At 41.5% G+C, this 16,071-nt stretch overlaps 1 protein-coding gene and 1 pseudogene across 2 annotated transcripts; one reads left to right on the top strand and one right to left on the bottom strand.

Annotated features, from left to right (window-relative positions):
• Nucleotides 1-1,698: 1,698 nt before the first annotated feature.
• On the bottom strand, nucleotides 1,699-12,604 carry LOC136450292 (uncharacterized). 2 transcript variants are annotated; one of them, XM_066450683.1, is made up of 14 exons: nucleotides 12,392-12,604; nucleotides 12,136-12,280; nucleotides 11,946-12,052; nucleotides 10,602-10,689; nucleotides 10,307-10,455; nucleotides 9,606-9,671; nucleotides 8,843-8,950; nucleotides 7,851-7,950; nucleotides 5,806-5,946; nucleotides 5,416-5,453; nucleotides 4,959-5,051; nucleotides 4,680-4,763; nucleotides 2,833-2,988; nucleotides 1,699-2,055 (listed from the first exon to the last, which is right to left on the bottom strand). In XM_066450683.1, the coding sequence occupies exons 1-14, from the start codon at nucleotides 12,458-12,460 to the stop codon at nucleotides 1,957-1,959; spliced, it is 1,443 nt and encodes a 480-aa protein (XP_066306780.1). In that variant the 5' UTR covers nucleotides 12,461-12,604; the 3' UTR covers nucleotides 1,699-1,956. The 2 variants fall into 2 exon arrangements, with proteins under 2 accessions (XP_066306780.1, XP_066306779.1); XM_066450682.1 differs by having other exon boundaries at nucleotides 1,704-2,055; nucleotides 9,606-9,749.
• A 116-nt stretch (nucleotides 12,605-12,720) lies between these two features.
• Nucleotides 12,721-15,790, top strand: LOC136450293 (uncharacterized; annotated as a pseudogene).
• Nucleotides 15,791-16,071: the final 281 nt, after the last annotated feature.

Below are 16,071 nucleotides of genomic sequence, written 5' to 3'. Positions count from 1 at the left end.
CCGTGGTACGTACGTCAGACGGTCAGAGAGACAGGGTGAGGGCAATTAACACACCACCGCGTGTACGTTCGGTGCTACTCCATCCATCAGTACGGTGCCATCAGTAGCACAGAGGAATACGAGTGCATGCCAAAGGGTCTTCGCAATCATATACTCCTCCTACTGCAACCGGTGTGTGTTTGTACTGTAATCATCTTCTGTTCTTGCGACCAATCACGACATATCCAGTTTTGTAGCATGTGTAGGCTGCTACTCTAGTAGATGATGTGGCATCTACAGGAGGATGCATGTCTGCCCACGCGGCGACCAGAATCTCAGACGTAGGATTCGTGCTGGTCAAGTACGTTAAAGTTTAACTAAGCTTATAGTGTTAGTATTAATATTTATGTCGCAAACAAGATTTATTACGAAAATATATTCCAACATTAATATATTGATACTTATTTTGCATTATAAATGTTAGTATTTTTTTAAAAAAACTTTGGTCAAAGTTAAAATCACTTGACTCCTGGAGAATTGCATTCTCCTTAGGACGGACGGAGCTATTGTCAGCGTAACTCTTCTAGGCTTCTACTGTAACTAGTTACGTTGAAGGGAAATCCCAGGGGCAGGTAGTATGGACCATGATGGAATCATGGCATTCTGGTGAAACTGGCTGGCATTGCTTTACCTTTCTCGGTGGCAGACGTATTTACGGATTGCTTCTACTCTACCGCAATGCACTGTACTACAGCAAGTTGTCGCAGCAGCGGACAACAGGCTCGTCACCGGCCAGCAATGGAGAGTTCCCTTCAAGAGACATCGAGCTTTTACCAACCACCGCACGTTCACGTTCAGAGAAACACCTACGTACTGCCTCAAAGTTCAACCACGAAGACATACTAATGTATTTGGCGCACTGGAAGGGCCATGTCGACAGCTGCTTCCCATAGCGTAGATTCGCATACGCAAGCTAGATCAATCATAGCGATGCTTATCAGCCATGATACAATGTTTTTCTCTCACAACAAAACAGCATCAGCCGGCTTATAAGCCGATCAAGCGAACACCGTGATAGCTGCAAGTACGTACGGCGTTTGTCTTGTACGCGGATCGCATCTGACTTGTGCGCGGCCTTTTTTTCATGCTGTGTTGTTTACTACGTCGATTGGTATGTCGCCGAACATTCCTTCCCATGGACAGGATCACAGGACAGTAGCTTTTGTTGGCTAATAGTTTCCAGCTGATCGCATGCAGTTGACCTGAATGACCGGCCGAGGCTCTCTCAGCACCAGCAGACAGCAGTGTATCTTAGCTGGAACGTGCCGGTACGCACATGGGCGTTTATACGGTAGTGCACGTCTCGCAGAAGTCCATGGTCATACGTGCGTGCATGCCCACGCGGTTGCGACCTAGCTCAGTTCAGACGATGATGGGTGGCCGCTCCAAGTGGCGCAATATCCGAGCTCTTTGCAACTTGATTATCCACTTGCAATCATCGGTGACAGCAGGCCGGTAAGAGCGAGATGGGTTTCGTCAGCGAGTGCCTCTTTTTTTTTTTTTTCTCAGTATGATATAAACGCAATCAACTGACAGAAACTACACAGCATGGCTATGGCTACCCAGACACTGGTTTCACCATTGATTAATAGTATTGGAATGTAAGCAGAATATAGCAATGATATAAATTTTGCAACTACTTTTAAATACAAATATAACCGTTATCATCTTTTTAAAAGTTTCTTTTGAAATATTCAGAGCATGGAACAGGGGGGCATGACGCATTGACGCCTTCACCCAAACATAGGCCCTATGGTAGCTGGCACCATCAAATGATCAAATATGAAAAACATCAAAACACATAATGCATAAATAAAGACCTATCTGCAAAAAAAAGTTAAGCTACTTTATTTTCAAGCCATCTAACCATACATCCATATATGTAAATATGACAGACCAGATCCTGTTCCAGTGTTCTCAAAAATCATGGAACATCATAAGGGATTCATCATGTCTAGTGAGAGCTAGGACCAAAATGTTTTTTCTGTTCCGAAGCTTGATTTCATCCTTTGAACCCTGAAATACGTGGTTTTTAAAACGATGTATGAGATACACATGAATTATGATTTGAAAGTACATGTCTCAATGTCTCACATTAACTCATTGTGTCATCGACAAAACACTGGGTAGATGAAATTAAGACAACTCAAGCCAAACATTGCAGGGTAAAAATTGAACGGTTTGCTGGTAAAAAAAGATGAAATTATTAACTTTCCTGACCAAAGACAGTGATAGTATATTGGGAAATCTATAAATTGTTATTCCATGCCATGTCTGAATTTTGAATGACACTACTACCAAGTGGAATAAGGTTGCACCCAATCGTTACATTCAGTCAATACATTATTAGCTGGACAAGAACCATTTGATGCCTATATGATAGGGAATATTAATTTCAAACTATCTTAAACCGCTACATAAAGTGCTCATCTTCCTGCTCCACAGTCTGCACACAATCACTACTTACCAATAGTGAAATACAGATAGAGTCCAAAACTAATTTTTCAGAATTTGACCATAGAGAAGTTTGGATTTATGCAATTTGGGGATAGAACATAGAAAGAAAAATAAAATTCCACCTACCCACAGAGAATTAGATAACACAAATAAGAATCATTATTAATTTTTTTATTTTGAGAATAGTGGTTTGACTTGATCATGTAGTCAAACAACATTCAGACTAGCCAAGGCATTATAATCCCCAATTACATTTTCTAATTAAAATTTTGATCTCCGATGATCAGCTTATAAAATTAGGATCTAAACATGCAAATCTCGGGTTAAATAACTAACCTCAAGTAATAGTTCAGCCATGTAATTGACCATCTGGCGCAAGTTTAAAGCAGCATGGTAAAGATGGTCCATGAAGTGTTCCCTATAAATATTTTTTACTCTCCAAACAAAGAACTGAGTGCTTCCTGCTCCTGTTCCTGATGTAGAAGGGACTCTCTGCAACATAATTGACTTACTGTCAGCACAAGCAGTCTTTTGCTGTCTATTTGAAGTATGGTACAATATGCTTACAAATACTTAAGTCACTATAATACTCTGCTAAATATAAGTGATAAGTGTAACAATTCACAAATTCAGTGATTGTCTTCACTGCTGAATCCAAGAAAAGAGTGATCTCGCCCGACAAAAAGAACAGAGTGCTCATTTGCTAGGCTTAGTTTGTCTGTCAATCAGGTTGAAACATTCTGAATTTTGCTCCAGAAAAATAAAAAACTGAAGTTGCCATAAAATTCCATCCCTATTTAGTAATATTGCTGAAGAAGTATTGATGCTAAACTTGACATGTTTGCAGAAAAAATAACTAATTTGCAATCTACTAGTAAATCATTAAGAGCAAACAAAAGCTTAAAAACAGTGATAAAAGAAGCACCAGACATTTGCTATTCTAGCCTGAAACTTTGGAATTGGCAGTTGGAAAACCCACTTTCCCATTAATTGTTTATGTTTAGCACATTAATTAGCTAGATATAATTGCTAGCACAACGCAATCAATTCCAACTATGCTATCGTGGAACTTTAGGGTAGAGGACATTGCTATGGTTTATTGGTGTAAACAACTTGCCATACAAGTCTTGGTGTAGGCTAGGAGTTTAAGGTTTTAAGGAACATTGAAGTGAGCCTTATGAACATGAAAAAGAAATCACTAGTCCATGGGACTCATACTACTGACACTTGTTTGTTTGAACCTGGCTTGGGGGCATTTTCTACCAATCTACCCCTTTGACACTGAAAAATCAGTGTTCCCTTGTCCTCCGATGTCTAACCATCTTTCGGCTAACCCAGCCTCCTCCATCACACCATACATGTATAATACAGAAATGCAAGTGCCCCCACCCCCGCTGGCACATACATGTCAAAAACATGCATTGTGCAACTGTCATGTGCATTGTCAAGTAGGATCTGTGATCTGTCCTACACCATTTTGAACTTTAAATTCTTAATGAGTAAGTCTAAGGTGTAGCAAACACTAAGATGCACAACAGAAGGTGTAGTTACGGGGTGCATGTGCCTATAGGGAACTAAACCCACTCCCTGAATTACAAAACATATCATAACAAATTTCTAAGGATGTGCATTGTCAAGTAGGATCTGTGATCTGTCCTACACCATTTTGAACTTTAAATTCTTAATGAGTAAGTCTAAGGTGTAGCAAACACTAAGATGCACAACAGAAGGTGTAGTTATGGGCTGCATGTGCCTATAGGGAACTAAACCCACTCCCTGAATTACACAACATATCATAACAAATTTCTAAGGATGATAATGTCATCTGTCTGGTTCAGGAATGTAAAAAAACATCCAAAGTAGATAATCATATCTTCCTTCACTCCAACCCACTCATTCTATTTCAACAAACATAAGCAAAGATCCAGGGGCTGCTAATTCTAAGAAAAGGTTTTGACACTGTCCAGACTTGCACTGTTAAATGACATACTAAACCAATTAACCTCTTTCACATCATTAAAGTTGGTTAGATACTGAAGACATTGCAGTAAGTACACTGTTAGTCTTCCATGGAAAATATTTTGATGCAGCGACTCCAAAGTAAAGTGACAAAATCTTAAGAAGGATGAAGTAGAAAGCTTGTCTAAGGAGGAAATGCTATGTGTTCGGTTTATACAACAAACCTCTGAATCTGTGTATTCGTCCTTCCAAAGTTTGTATAGAGTTTCATGAACAACCTGCTTGTCTAGAATTGTCCTGTCAGTAATCTGCAAATTGTGATGAAAGTCCAGCATTACACACTGAAGTTTGCAACACGAAACTGTGCCATTTAATGAATATTTTGTTAAAAAAACACCACCACATAATGAAGATAAAATATAATTGATGCAACAAGTATTAAAGTGCAACTGATAATAACACACAAAAGAGAAAAAAAATCCTCAGCATAGAAGATTCCTTACTTCATCGGTCTCAACTGGACAGCCTTGTTTCAGCAATAACCTAAAGATTGTATAAGCTTCTTGCCCATGTTTCTTTTTCACAAGGGACTCTATCTACAATGCACAAAGAATTGGAACCAATATGAATCTGATTAAAGGAAGCTCCCTCCATTACAAAGTTTAAGAGGTTTTCGTTTTTCCTAAGTTAAACTTCTTTAGTTTGACCAAATTTATAGAAAAATATATTTAACATCTACAATACCAAATAAATGCACTATCAAGACATATTTCATGGTGCCATGGTGGACATGATGAAACTAATTTGGTGCTGTAGATGTTGATGCATTTTTTTTATATAAACTTGGTTGTTAGAGAAGTTTGACTTAGGACAAAACTAAAACCCCTTAAATTTTGAAATGGAGGGAGTATTTATCTAACCCTGAATAATAAAGGATGAAACAGTAAAGCATTCATGTACCTCATCATTTCGACATGTCTCAACCAATTTATTCAAATCTACAAAGAGGATTACAACTGATTAGCTTGTCCTAAACATCATATATATTTAAAAACGGAGGAAGTAGCATGTTTAACTGTTAAGTCATAACCACAAGGATCAGGACCAACAACGTCGCAAGCTAGTTCATTTTGCGAGCAAATTGAAGGTTGTTTGTACCAAATAATCACACAAAATTGACCAATTAAAGTTTTCATCAGGTAGGATTTAAATCAGTCAACCAGACTAAAGTTCATAACCAGACAATTTCTGCAGAGTGTGACGCAACAGTCCAGTCTCCAGTTTATGTACAAAAAATCAGTTATAGGAAATGGATGTATCAAACTTATGCATAGCAGTATGGGTCCTTACCGAATGTGAATTCTTCTGGGTTATTAGTGGTAGAAGTACACTCTAAATCATTCAATACACTTATTATCTGATCCAAAGTCATTGACGTGCCTCCTTCCTTTTGTCCTACTCTCTCCAAAATTCCATCTATTGGTGATGTCACTGCAAAAGTCAAGAATTCATTACTAAAACATTTCCCTCAGCCACAAATAGTTGATGCTTCGACCAAGATCCAGTCAAAATTTTGATAGTTTGACCATCTTAACTTTGATCAAATTTATAAAAAAAGGTATCAATATTTATGATACCAAATAAATATCATTGGATTCGTCATGGAATGTACTTTGCATATTATATATATATTTGGTGCCATAAATGTTGATACTCTTTTATCTAAATTTTGCTGAACTTAAGATGTTTGACTAGAGATAGAACTACAACTGCATTATTTTCCGGACAGAGGTAGTGTCTCTTCTGAATTCAAGTCCCTATCCACCCACCAGAACAAAATCCTTTAAAATGACAGTATACAACTAAATGTCCCTTTTTATTGGCCATCTAAATTGAGGATCACATAAGAGACGAGATGACAAAATTAGGGCTCAGCAGACAAATTCCCGGATCAATGGGGTCGAGGAATGAGTATGCGCGACACCACTTTGTGTTGTTCGTTCGAGACAGGGAACGTGTACCAAATATAGCTGAACTATGTTCCTGGGACGAAGAACGTGTTCCAGATAATGCAAGATCCACCACAGAACACAAATTTATATTTGTATCTACATAGTAATTAGTGAGCAATGTGCTGATTCCATCAAAAGTTAAAAACGAAAGAAAATGGAAGAAGTGATAGGTCTGGGTTTCTATTTCGTTGCCCATTAAGCCCACTCACGAACCACTGGCCCACCACAGATTCTTTACCCTAATCTCCTCTCTTCCAGCACATGCATGCACCCGCCCGCCACCGTCTCTTCTCCCTCTCACTGTTTCTCTGCCACAACAGGGTGCAGGCGCCACCTTAAATCACACCTCTGGCCACAATCTTGCGCCAACAACCCTCTAAAATGGGTAGCTCATGCTCCATTTAATCTCTCTAGAGCTATCGACTTCGCCCGCCAAGCCCACAACGCATGCACCTATGGAGCGCAGCACTGCAACCTGGACAACCTCGTCGGCTAGGCAGTGGCGCAGTCTGGACTCAAGATACGTGTTAGCGAGGAAGAGGAAGCTGCCTGCAGCGGTTTCTTTGCACCGTTTCATTGTCCCGGTGGATGACAATCCAACGGCGTTTGGGACAACTTAAGTTCCTACTTCCTCATTTCAGGGCAAAGTTCCCACAATACGGAGCGTGGGTTCATCCCGCGTTCCAGGCTGCTAAGATTTAGGGTTAGTGGCTCAGAAGAAAGATGAAACAATGCAACTTTAACAAAAGGCCATATACCAATGTAGAACTAACTATTAGTTCCTTCATTTCAAGATAGTTTACCAGTTTATCGGGATTCCTCATTTCAGAATGGTTGTCCAGCGGAGAGATCAACAATGTAGTTATTTATGCTTTTTCCGAATCCTTCACCTCTCCTACTAATGATGTAAAGATGTCGAATGGCCTCTTATGTCATTAATAATGGTCAAATACCATTGTTAACAAGATTTTCTGCCTCTTTGGTCTTTTACATATAGGGTAGTTGCTCAAGTATTTTGAAACGGATGAAACGCATGGCATACTCCAAGTATCAGGTTCAGAGAAGACCCTTGTAGACTAATAGGTTCAGAATTATCTGCTTAATGAACAATTATCACATTGTGGTTGAGTACAAAACAGTAAATTTTATAATCTCTTCATGAATTCTTGTGAATATTTTTAACTAGGAACCCATTTTGGCAGGGTTCCAAGTTATAGCTCCACGTCACATTTAGTGTTTGTAAGCTAAAATAAATATATTATTTTTATTCTAAAAAAATGGCTCACTAAAACACTTACTAGCCTCAGTTTCTGATATTGTTTAATGCTGTGATACTTAGGATCTAGTAACGAGAGAATTTGATATATTGATAGTGGGTATTACCAGTCTTGTTGTCGTTGTTCGTTACATTGGCCTCAAAAAATGCTTCCCATATAGCAAGTGTTCCAAGCCTCATCTTTGCTTTCTTTCGTTCTGCACAGAACTTCAGTACAGGAAGAAAGACTAAGCAGTAGGAAGTTCAAGATCATGCTTCTCTCAAAAGCATCCACATGTACAGTTAAATAAATACATAATAAATGAGATGTTAACAACCCCATGCATGTACATACAAATAAATATATATACAAAAATGAGAAGCTAACAGTTTTCTTATTTTGGAGTGGAGCTGTTCAGAAGATTTTAAAAAATAACATAATAACTACGGTGCAAGTACACGCAATTCAGTGGAACAGATGGTAAGCTTATGTAAGATGTCTTTATAGAGAGAACCGGCCATTGAGCAAATAGCTTGGTTTTCTTCCAAATATAATGATGCACAGCTCTCCTCGATTTTTGAGAAAATAATAATAAAAAAGAAGTATTATCTCGGTTGGTAGAGGCTCTAGTTAAGAGGCAGCCAACCAGAACCAGGCTTGAACCCAGGTGCTCACAGGTCATTTTATGTGAGTACCTTATGAAAGGGTTTAGTACTCCTCTTATGACAAAGCAAGGGGACATCTCTCCCCATGGCCAAGGTTTCCTTTTTCCTTAATAGAGAAGACAGTTTGATTTACCAACCTCTGACATGTAATGAACATATCTTTTTCTTGGAAAAAACGGAATTGCAAACCCTTTTTTTGTAGCTCATTCTGCTCTTAATCCTATTTAACGATATATTATTCAGAAAACCTGCCCCTTGTTGTTTCTGGAAAAATAGAATATTTAGTTCACAAGAAAAGACAAAGTAGAATGAATTGGTTTGCATCTAGCTATACTAGGATCCTGCTTCAAGAAGTCCCATCTGCAGACATGCAAATGGAAGCACAAATACAGAGGGAAAAGAAAACGAATACATGCAACTACATATATGCTATAAAGTAGGTACATAAGCACACCTTCTTCTTTAAACAAAATATGAACCTCTCAAAATTTATCCGCCAAAGTACTTCACTTTCTGCAATTATCGAATCCTCTTCATCAACTTCTAAGGCTTCATGTTTTCGCTGGGAAAAATGATAAGATAATTAGAAGATGAACAGAGTAACATATCCCATGCATATTTTCAAACAGTATCAAAATAGAATGAAAGCTAATGATTCATGTTTTAAAGCTCCCATGAAAAGGCAAATACGATATAAATTAAAAATACCACAATGATGATGCATGGCTAATATCTCAGAAAAGAAGAAATATTGCAACTCAAAAAAAGGGGATACATATGTCCATAGTTTGGTGGATTCTAATGAGGACTACATGATCCTCAATAGGACCAAATAAGTAAATCTACACCAGAAAAATTATGTAGGAAAAGTTTAAGCTCAAAATAAGAAAGTAGTTTGGATATCAAAAACCATGCTCATCTGGATCTATATCAAAGTCAAATGTGTTACCTGGAGCAAATTTAAGCCAAAAAAAACAGGTTCAGCGCTAATTTTGGTCTATGTATCACCTAGACCATGCAGTTCAATTTTGTTGGTCAATCAATCATAGTTTTCATTAGCAAATAACCTAGAAGGCTAGAACACCGTGTTTGCCTTTTCTAGCTTAATAACAATAGGAAAGCAGAAACAGGATTAACATTTACACTTCACTATTGTAATGGCATGACACCACCGCATTGCAACATGATGATCACTATAACTGAACAGAACATAATACCTTATTACCAGCAACAGCATGATGGCCATCATTTGCACTCGATGACCCTTCCATGAGGTATGGTATCTGAGAAAATCTTTCAGCATCAGATAGAGCTGCAGTACAGACAACTTTCTGCTCAAGTGAAAGAACCGTCTCAACAGTCTGTCCCAAAGATACATTTGTCAGCTCACCCAGACAATCACCATGTATATTTATAACATATAACAAGATCAAGACCTTGGTATGAGGTTACAAAAAAAGACTACAAGCCAGTTAAACATGAAAAATGTAAGGACAAGGTACATATTCATCAACAACCCAGAACCAAAACAAGATGTGCAATTCTTTGTCATGAGGGAGCAACAGTGTGCTATTTCCTTCTATCCCTACTCTGCCATTCTTCAACCACTGAGTTCGCAAATTTTCTTCAAATAAATTAGCTTTTGGCTATGAATAGGCTAGTTATCTTTTATCAATCCCTACACAATACAAGTCCAAACCCACAAAAGTTAAGGCATTAAATCTAAGACATTCCATTATATCTCACCATGCATGCCCCTATCAAATGGCTTCTCTATTAATAAGGTAATAAAACAACACACTCCAAGAAAATAGAATATTACTGTGAAACAAAAGGAGTATGAAAATAGAATATGATCAGATTCTAAAAACTACAAACTAATAACCATAACGGCTAATAAGGAATGAAAGTGACTTACTTTAGGAGCTCGTTTCCTTGTGGATGTAGGTTGTTCAACTGCAAGAGGATCGAAAAAAGGTTCCGGTTTTGGGCAACGTTCCACATAATGCGCATATACAAGTTTGTTGAAGTTCATTCGTATTTCTTCCCTTGTTGGTAAGGGGCTGCCTGAAACATTTACTGACCCATTAATGGGAAGGATAACTTTGAAAATGTTATGGCTAAAAGGCCAAAGTTTAGACAGAAAAGAAAGCAAACATTATCACAAAAAGAGCAAAGAATGGTAAGATAACCACATCAATAAAAATACCGACCTTCTGGTACTTTAAATATTGTTCGCTCCACAAGTTGCTCAAATGTTAGCCTGCCATTCTGAAGTAATCCTTCGAGAAGAACTTCTGACTGCGAGTTGCAAAACGTCATCAAAAAGCTAACTATGACTAAATATGTTGGGACCTAAAGTTACAACAAGTCCTTCTTTCTGACAGAGAATAAAATGGAATGGATGACAATTTCAGTGGTACAATTAGTACATCGACTAAAGAGAAGTTGATGTTAAGAGTTAAGACTATGCCTGTTAGTTCTCTTATAGTCTTATCAACTGTCACAAACCAATAATTGCTACTGCAGTTAGCAAATCGCAAAAGAGCATAACCAATTAAATTGAACATTTAGGATGGGCATCATAAGTTGCACTTTCTAACTCTAAGGTTAATTGATCAATTTGAACATATATGATCAATATTGGTAACCAAAATGCTTTCTAACACTGGTTATAACTCATACAACAAGTTTAGGATGCAAACAAGACGTAATATCTTGAACATATTGAACCTTTACGAGTAGGGACATGTCAGGCTGTCCAAGGAACACCAGATCAGCAGCAGGGATGATGCAGCGACATTAGTTTGTTACTATATGACATATATGTAAAACTTTTACATAGGTTGTTAGTTAGATTGGATTTACATATCTAGGTTCTGATTTTTTTTGAAATAATATTATTTTAATAGATCATCATCTGCCCCTCGGTCTTGTGTTTGGGTGCCACCGTCCAAGCATATGCCCATTCTCAAGTGTCCCGTTCAGCATCCATTCACCCTCGAAGACTCTCAATCCTCTCATACAGCACAGCCCCCTAACCCAGGCCATAACAGAACATGAAATGGAATATTTCAGATCCTACAAAACAGGGGAGTAGAAGTCCAAAGACCAAACAAGATCCCATAGGAGGAGGGAGAATAATATGTCCGGCATTGCTAGCTTGATCATGCCAAATGCAAAGTTCCAGATAGAAAGCATTGACTACCCACTATTCTCCAAATAACAAGTACAATTTGAAATATTATGAATGCATCAATGTCATTGACAACGTCGAGTGGTCACTACCCAAGGCACCAGATCTGACTAATGGTGCACATTCTAGGTTGTCCTGACAATCTTCAGTGTAGCACTAGGAAACTCAACTGGCCCATACCACAACTCTGGAACATTAAACAAGGTGAAGATGCATCTACCAAACAACCACATCCACCTACCTTTTACTCCATATTGACTTCAGCAATTATAGAAGAACTGTCATGACCGATTATACCAGTTTCGATTTTAAAATGTAACAGCATAAACAGAACGATTGCAATCAAACTTATATAAACTACCTCTGGAATATCCACGCGGACGACAGAAAGGAACTTTGAGAAGCACAGCCGGTGCAGGACATTGTCGAAGATGGCCAAGTAGAGCGTCACCATCTTATCGCCACCCCCTGCAAGCCGCCCAATAGTGGCATCAAATTCTGATAGTCCACCAAATCAGATGCTAAAAGCAAGGTTTCGCAGAGGGTCTTGCCTCTGGGGCTTGTGTAGGCCTGGACGCAGTTGTGCTGAATGAGGATGAGGAGGGAATTCTTCACCTGCCTGGGCGAGAGCTCGAGGCGGCGGACGATCTCCAGCAGCGACAGCGCGCCGTAGCGCAGAAGGCAGCCACACACTTTCTGCGAAAGAGGGGACCCGGCGGGCGGGTGTTAGGGCAGCGCATTCGCGCGTCGCTCCGCGAGCGTGCGAGGAACGGCGGGGAGAGGAGGAGGGGACGGAGGCGGCCTTACGGATACGATGGGGCCGAAGTGGTCGGAGATGATGTTAACGGCGAGGAGAATGCCGTGCTGCGACACCATGGCGGCGCGCCGGCGGCGACAAGGGAGGCGCTGGGTTTGGGTGAGAGATGCGGTGGCCGACGGTGGTCTCGCCGCGCCTAAACCCTCGTCGAGGGGAGGACAGGTGGGATGGGGAATTGATGTCAATGTGATGGACGGCCAGGATTGAATCGAAGAGTCAAAAGCCCAGAAACGCCTGAACCGCCTCACGGGATATTGACCTGTTTGGTACTGGAATTAAAAAAAAAAAAGACCTAGTATTTGGTATACTGGACTACTGGGCTCTTTGGAGGGCGGGGGCGCGCAGGCACCGGCTCCACGGAGGCCGGGGGTGCCCAGCGCCGCCTCGCCAGAGCCGGAGCGTGGGGGGAGGCACGGGCGCGGTCCGGCCGACGGTGCGGAACATGGGGACCGGGGAGCGAGACGGACGGACGACCGGATAGGTGATTCCGCGATTCACCTAGCCAGCTGCCTCCCGCTCCCCGCTCTCGCTTCTAGATTCCTGAATCTCGAGCCCTAGCTGCGGACTGCCGGCGTGCGGCGACAGGCGCGCGGGGCCACGGGCGCAGCGAGGCCGCGCGGGCACCGGGCAGCGAGCCAGTGACTTCGGCTGCGCCTGTGCGGCGGCCGGCGGCGGGGCCGCGAGGGCAGGGATGGGGGACCGGCACTCGGCGAGCGGGCGGTGGCGGGGGCCTGGGAGCGCCGGGGCCGACGCAGCTCCGTGCCTCTATGCTCTACTGCGGTGCAGCCTCTGCAGCTGAGGAGCTGTACGTCTTGTCCAACTGAGGATAAGAGTATTTACATTTTACCAATAACAAATTTGCAATTGTAAGGTTAGTATTTTACTAATAACAAATTTGCAATTTCAGGTCACGAAGAATCGCAAGGAAAAGCAACATTGTAGATTTGTAGTATTTTGTACGTTCTCTTCATTACTTACTAATTTGTTTCAGCATATTTTATCGCTAAATAATTGGTTATTTGACTACTTTCTGTGATTTTAATTATGGGCAACGTACTACTCTAAACTATCGATTGTTTTTTTATGTGGAAGTGAGAATACCCAAGGTTGGAATCCTGGCTCTGCACTGTTCCCATGTGCCAAAAGATTGGGAGACGAGGTTGGGAGTTGTTGGGGATGCATTTTTTTCAATCTTGCCAAAAATCCTAGACGGAGAGAGTGTATTGGAAACTCTTGGAGATGCTCTGACCCACCAATTTATCCAAAATCTTCAGCTAAAGGCTGCGTGGAAAACTTCCTCCTCAACTTTCTCCCAAGAGTGCCTATCAGTGACCACCTCTTTACTCTCCTGAACCACCACCTCATTTTTTTTATCTATCCTACGTCCCCTAACTCTACCATGATCCTCTCAAAAAAACTAACTCTGCCATGTGAATCTAATGCAATGAAGAAATGCTCCACGTTGGCCTCGGCGTCCGACTGATAGTAGCTGCTGCCGCTGAGCCTCCAGTTCCAGCACCACCAGGCAAACCGCCCTTTCCTCTCTCCTCCTCCCTCCGCCGCCGCTGCTGCTCCAGCTGGTGGTTCTTCAACGGCAACGCCCATGGAAGAGACATCACTACCACCACCACGAGCATCAGGACGAGGAGGAGGAGGTGGTGGTCCGACCCAGACGGCAGCCAAGAAGACTACAGTTCCTCTTCTCTAGAGGAGGACGATTACGATTACGAGGATGAGGCTGCGTTCTCCGGATTTGGCTGGGCCGGGGAGCTATTCGATGAGTCCTGGTTCTCCAAGGTCTGCTACATACGCACTGTATAAGATTTCTGTTTTTTTTTTTCTTCCTCTCTGTTACGCTCTCTTTTTATGTCATCAATAATTTTCATATCAGATCAGTACTGTAATAAAATCAATGAACGAATAACTGTGCTTCGTTGTTGTCCTAGTGACTGATCAATGGCCTGCTGCTTTCTATACTTGTGCCTACTAGGTATTTATTAAGACGTACGGAGTCCTTCTACCGGTGATGCTTATGTCCATGCTTGCTGCAACGGGGCTAAAGGCCTTTCTAATGGCCATGGCTATCCCGCTCAGTCAGTCGGCCATATCATTTCTGCTTCGGAGAAAAGGCAACCACGATGACTGGTGGGGGATTTTCTTCAAGAAAAATTACAGGTGGAGGAGACCATTCGAAGAGGAGGAATACCCCGAGGACGCCACTGGCTTTGCAACAGGTGGTCGAGGCAATGGATACAGCAGCAGCAGCAGCAGCAACCATTATGAGGGGAGGAGAAGGAGGCACAACTACCAGTCATGGTTTCCTAAAGATTTTGCTGCTGCTGCTGCCTCAACTGCTGTTGGAGCTGACAATAACACCAAGAGCAGCAGCAGTGGAGATGGCGGAGGCAACAAAAGCAGTGGCGGATATGGAGGATGGGATGAGCTTCTGGACAACAACACTGCTGCTGCCCCGGGGGCGAAGAGGAGCAGCAAGCTAGCAACTCATTCTCAGCTGGCAACACTAGTTACAGCACGAAATCGCGGTCTTCAGCGACTAGGGAGGAAGATGCGGATTATTACCACCGCCGGTGGTGGCGGAAGAGTGGAGCAGGGAGTAGGAGCTCCTCCTGAAAGAAAGAGAATGAGAGAACGGGGGATGCCAAGAACGATGGGGCTGGGCAGTACCAGATACAAGCAGGCACCACTCTTCATGCGCTTGTTTGTGGCAGTCTTCCCGTTCCTGGGATCATGGTTCAGGCTGCTCTGAATTGTAGTGTTATGGTGGTCCATTCATGAATTCAGAAAAAAAAAATACAAGTGACCAGTGGCAGTAAGGAAAGGATTACAATTGTGAAATTGCCTTCATCTCGTCTTCAGGGCTTCAGGCAGTCGCAGAAGTTTGATTCAGTCGTAGACAGGAGCCAAATGAAATCAGATGTGAAGATTGTACCTGGCCCCAACATGTGTTGGTACTGGCCACGTACCAAAGCGCCTGCAGGACATTGAACAACCATTTTCGACTGTCACTTTGAGACGAAAAGTGTTCATAGAAGATTGGTAAAGGTGAATATTCCGTTGTTACAAATAACATACATTCCCATGTAAAATCTGAAGGAAGTACAAGTACTACAGGAGCACTCGTGGTTGTATGGTTGTACTATTGTGACTAAATCCTAGGGTGTTCTCAGATGTGAAAAGCAGCCCGCTCTGCAGAGTAGGGAGGTCATAATCCCCTTGTCATGTCAGGGGTCTCAAGGAAACATTATTGCTCTGTATCTGTATTCTAATGCGACGGTTATTGCATACCTATTGTAGTTTAGCAACAATTGGAACTCTAATCTAAAATTATACTCTGTTTTATTTTAGATTAGAGTTGAGCAGTGAATATATTTAGCTTGTATGGTAGCTCCAACTCCAAGAATACGAGATTGTCAAGAGAATAGTCTGTCTAATACTCTAATATACCCCTTCCCTTTATGACTGGACAGGACCGGCGGATCGATCGTGCCGGCCCCGGCCTATCATTCCTATCCAGAACAATTTCATTTCATCCTACCCTGTTTGTGTCTATTCTCCTACAATTAAAAAGAACAAAGTGCGAACACTTTTTTGTGCGACATTTGTTTTGGATCTGCCAACGACGTGTGATCGCGACTCTTCTTTTTACGAA

This window comes from Miscanthus floridulus, chromosome 5, assembly GCF_019320115.1.
Source record: "Miscanthus floridulus cultivar M001 chromosome 5, ASM1932011v1, whole genome shotgun sequence".
NCBI classification, from domain to species: domain Eukaryota; kingdom Viridiplantae; phylum Streptophyta; class Magnoliopsida; order Poales; family Poaceae; genus Miscanthus; species Miscanthus floridulus.
This window is presented reverse-complemented; position numbering and strand designations above follow the sequence as displayed.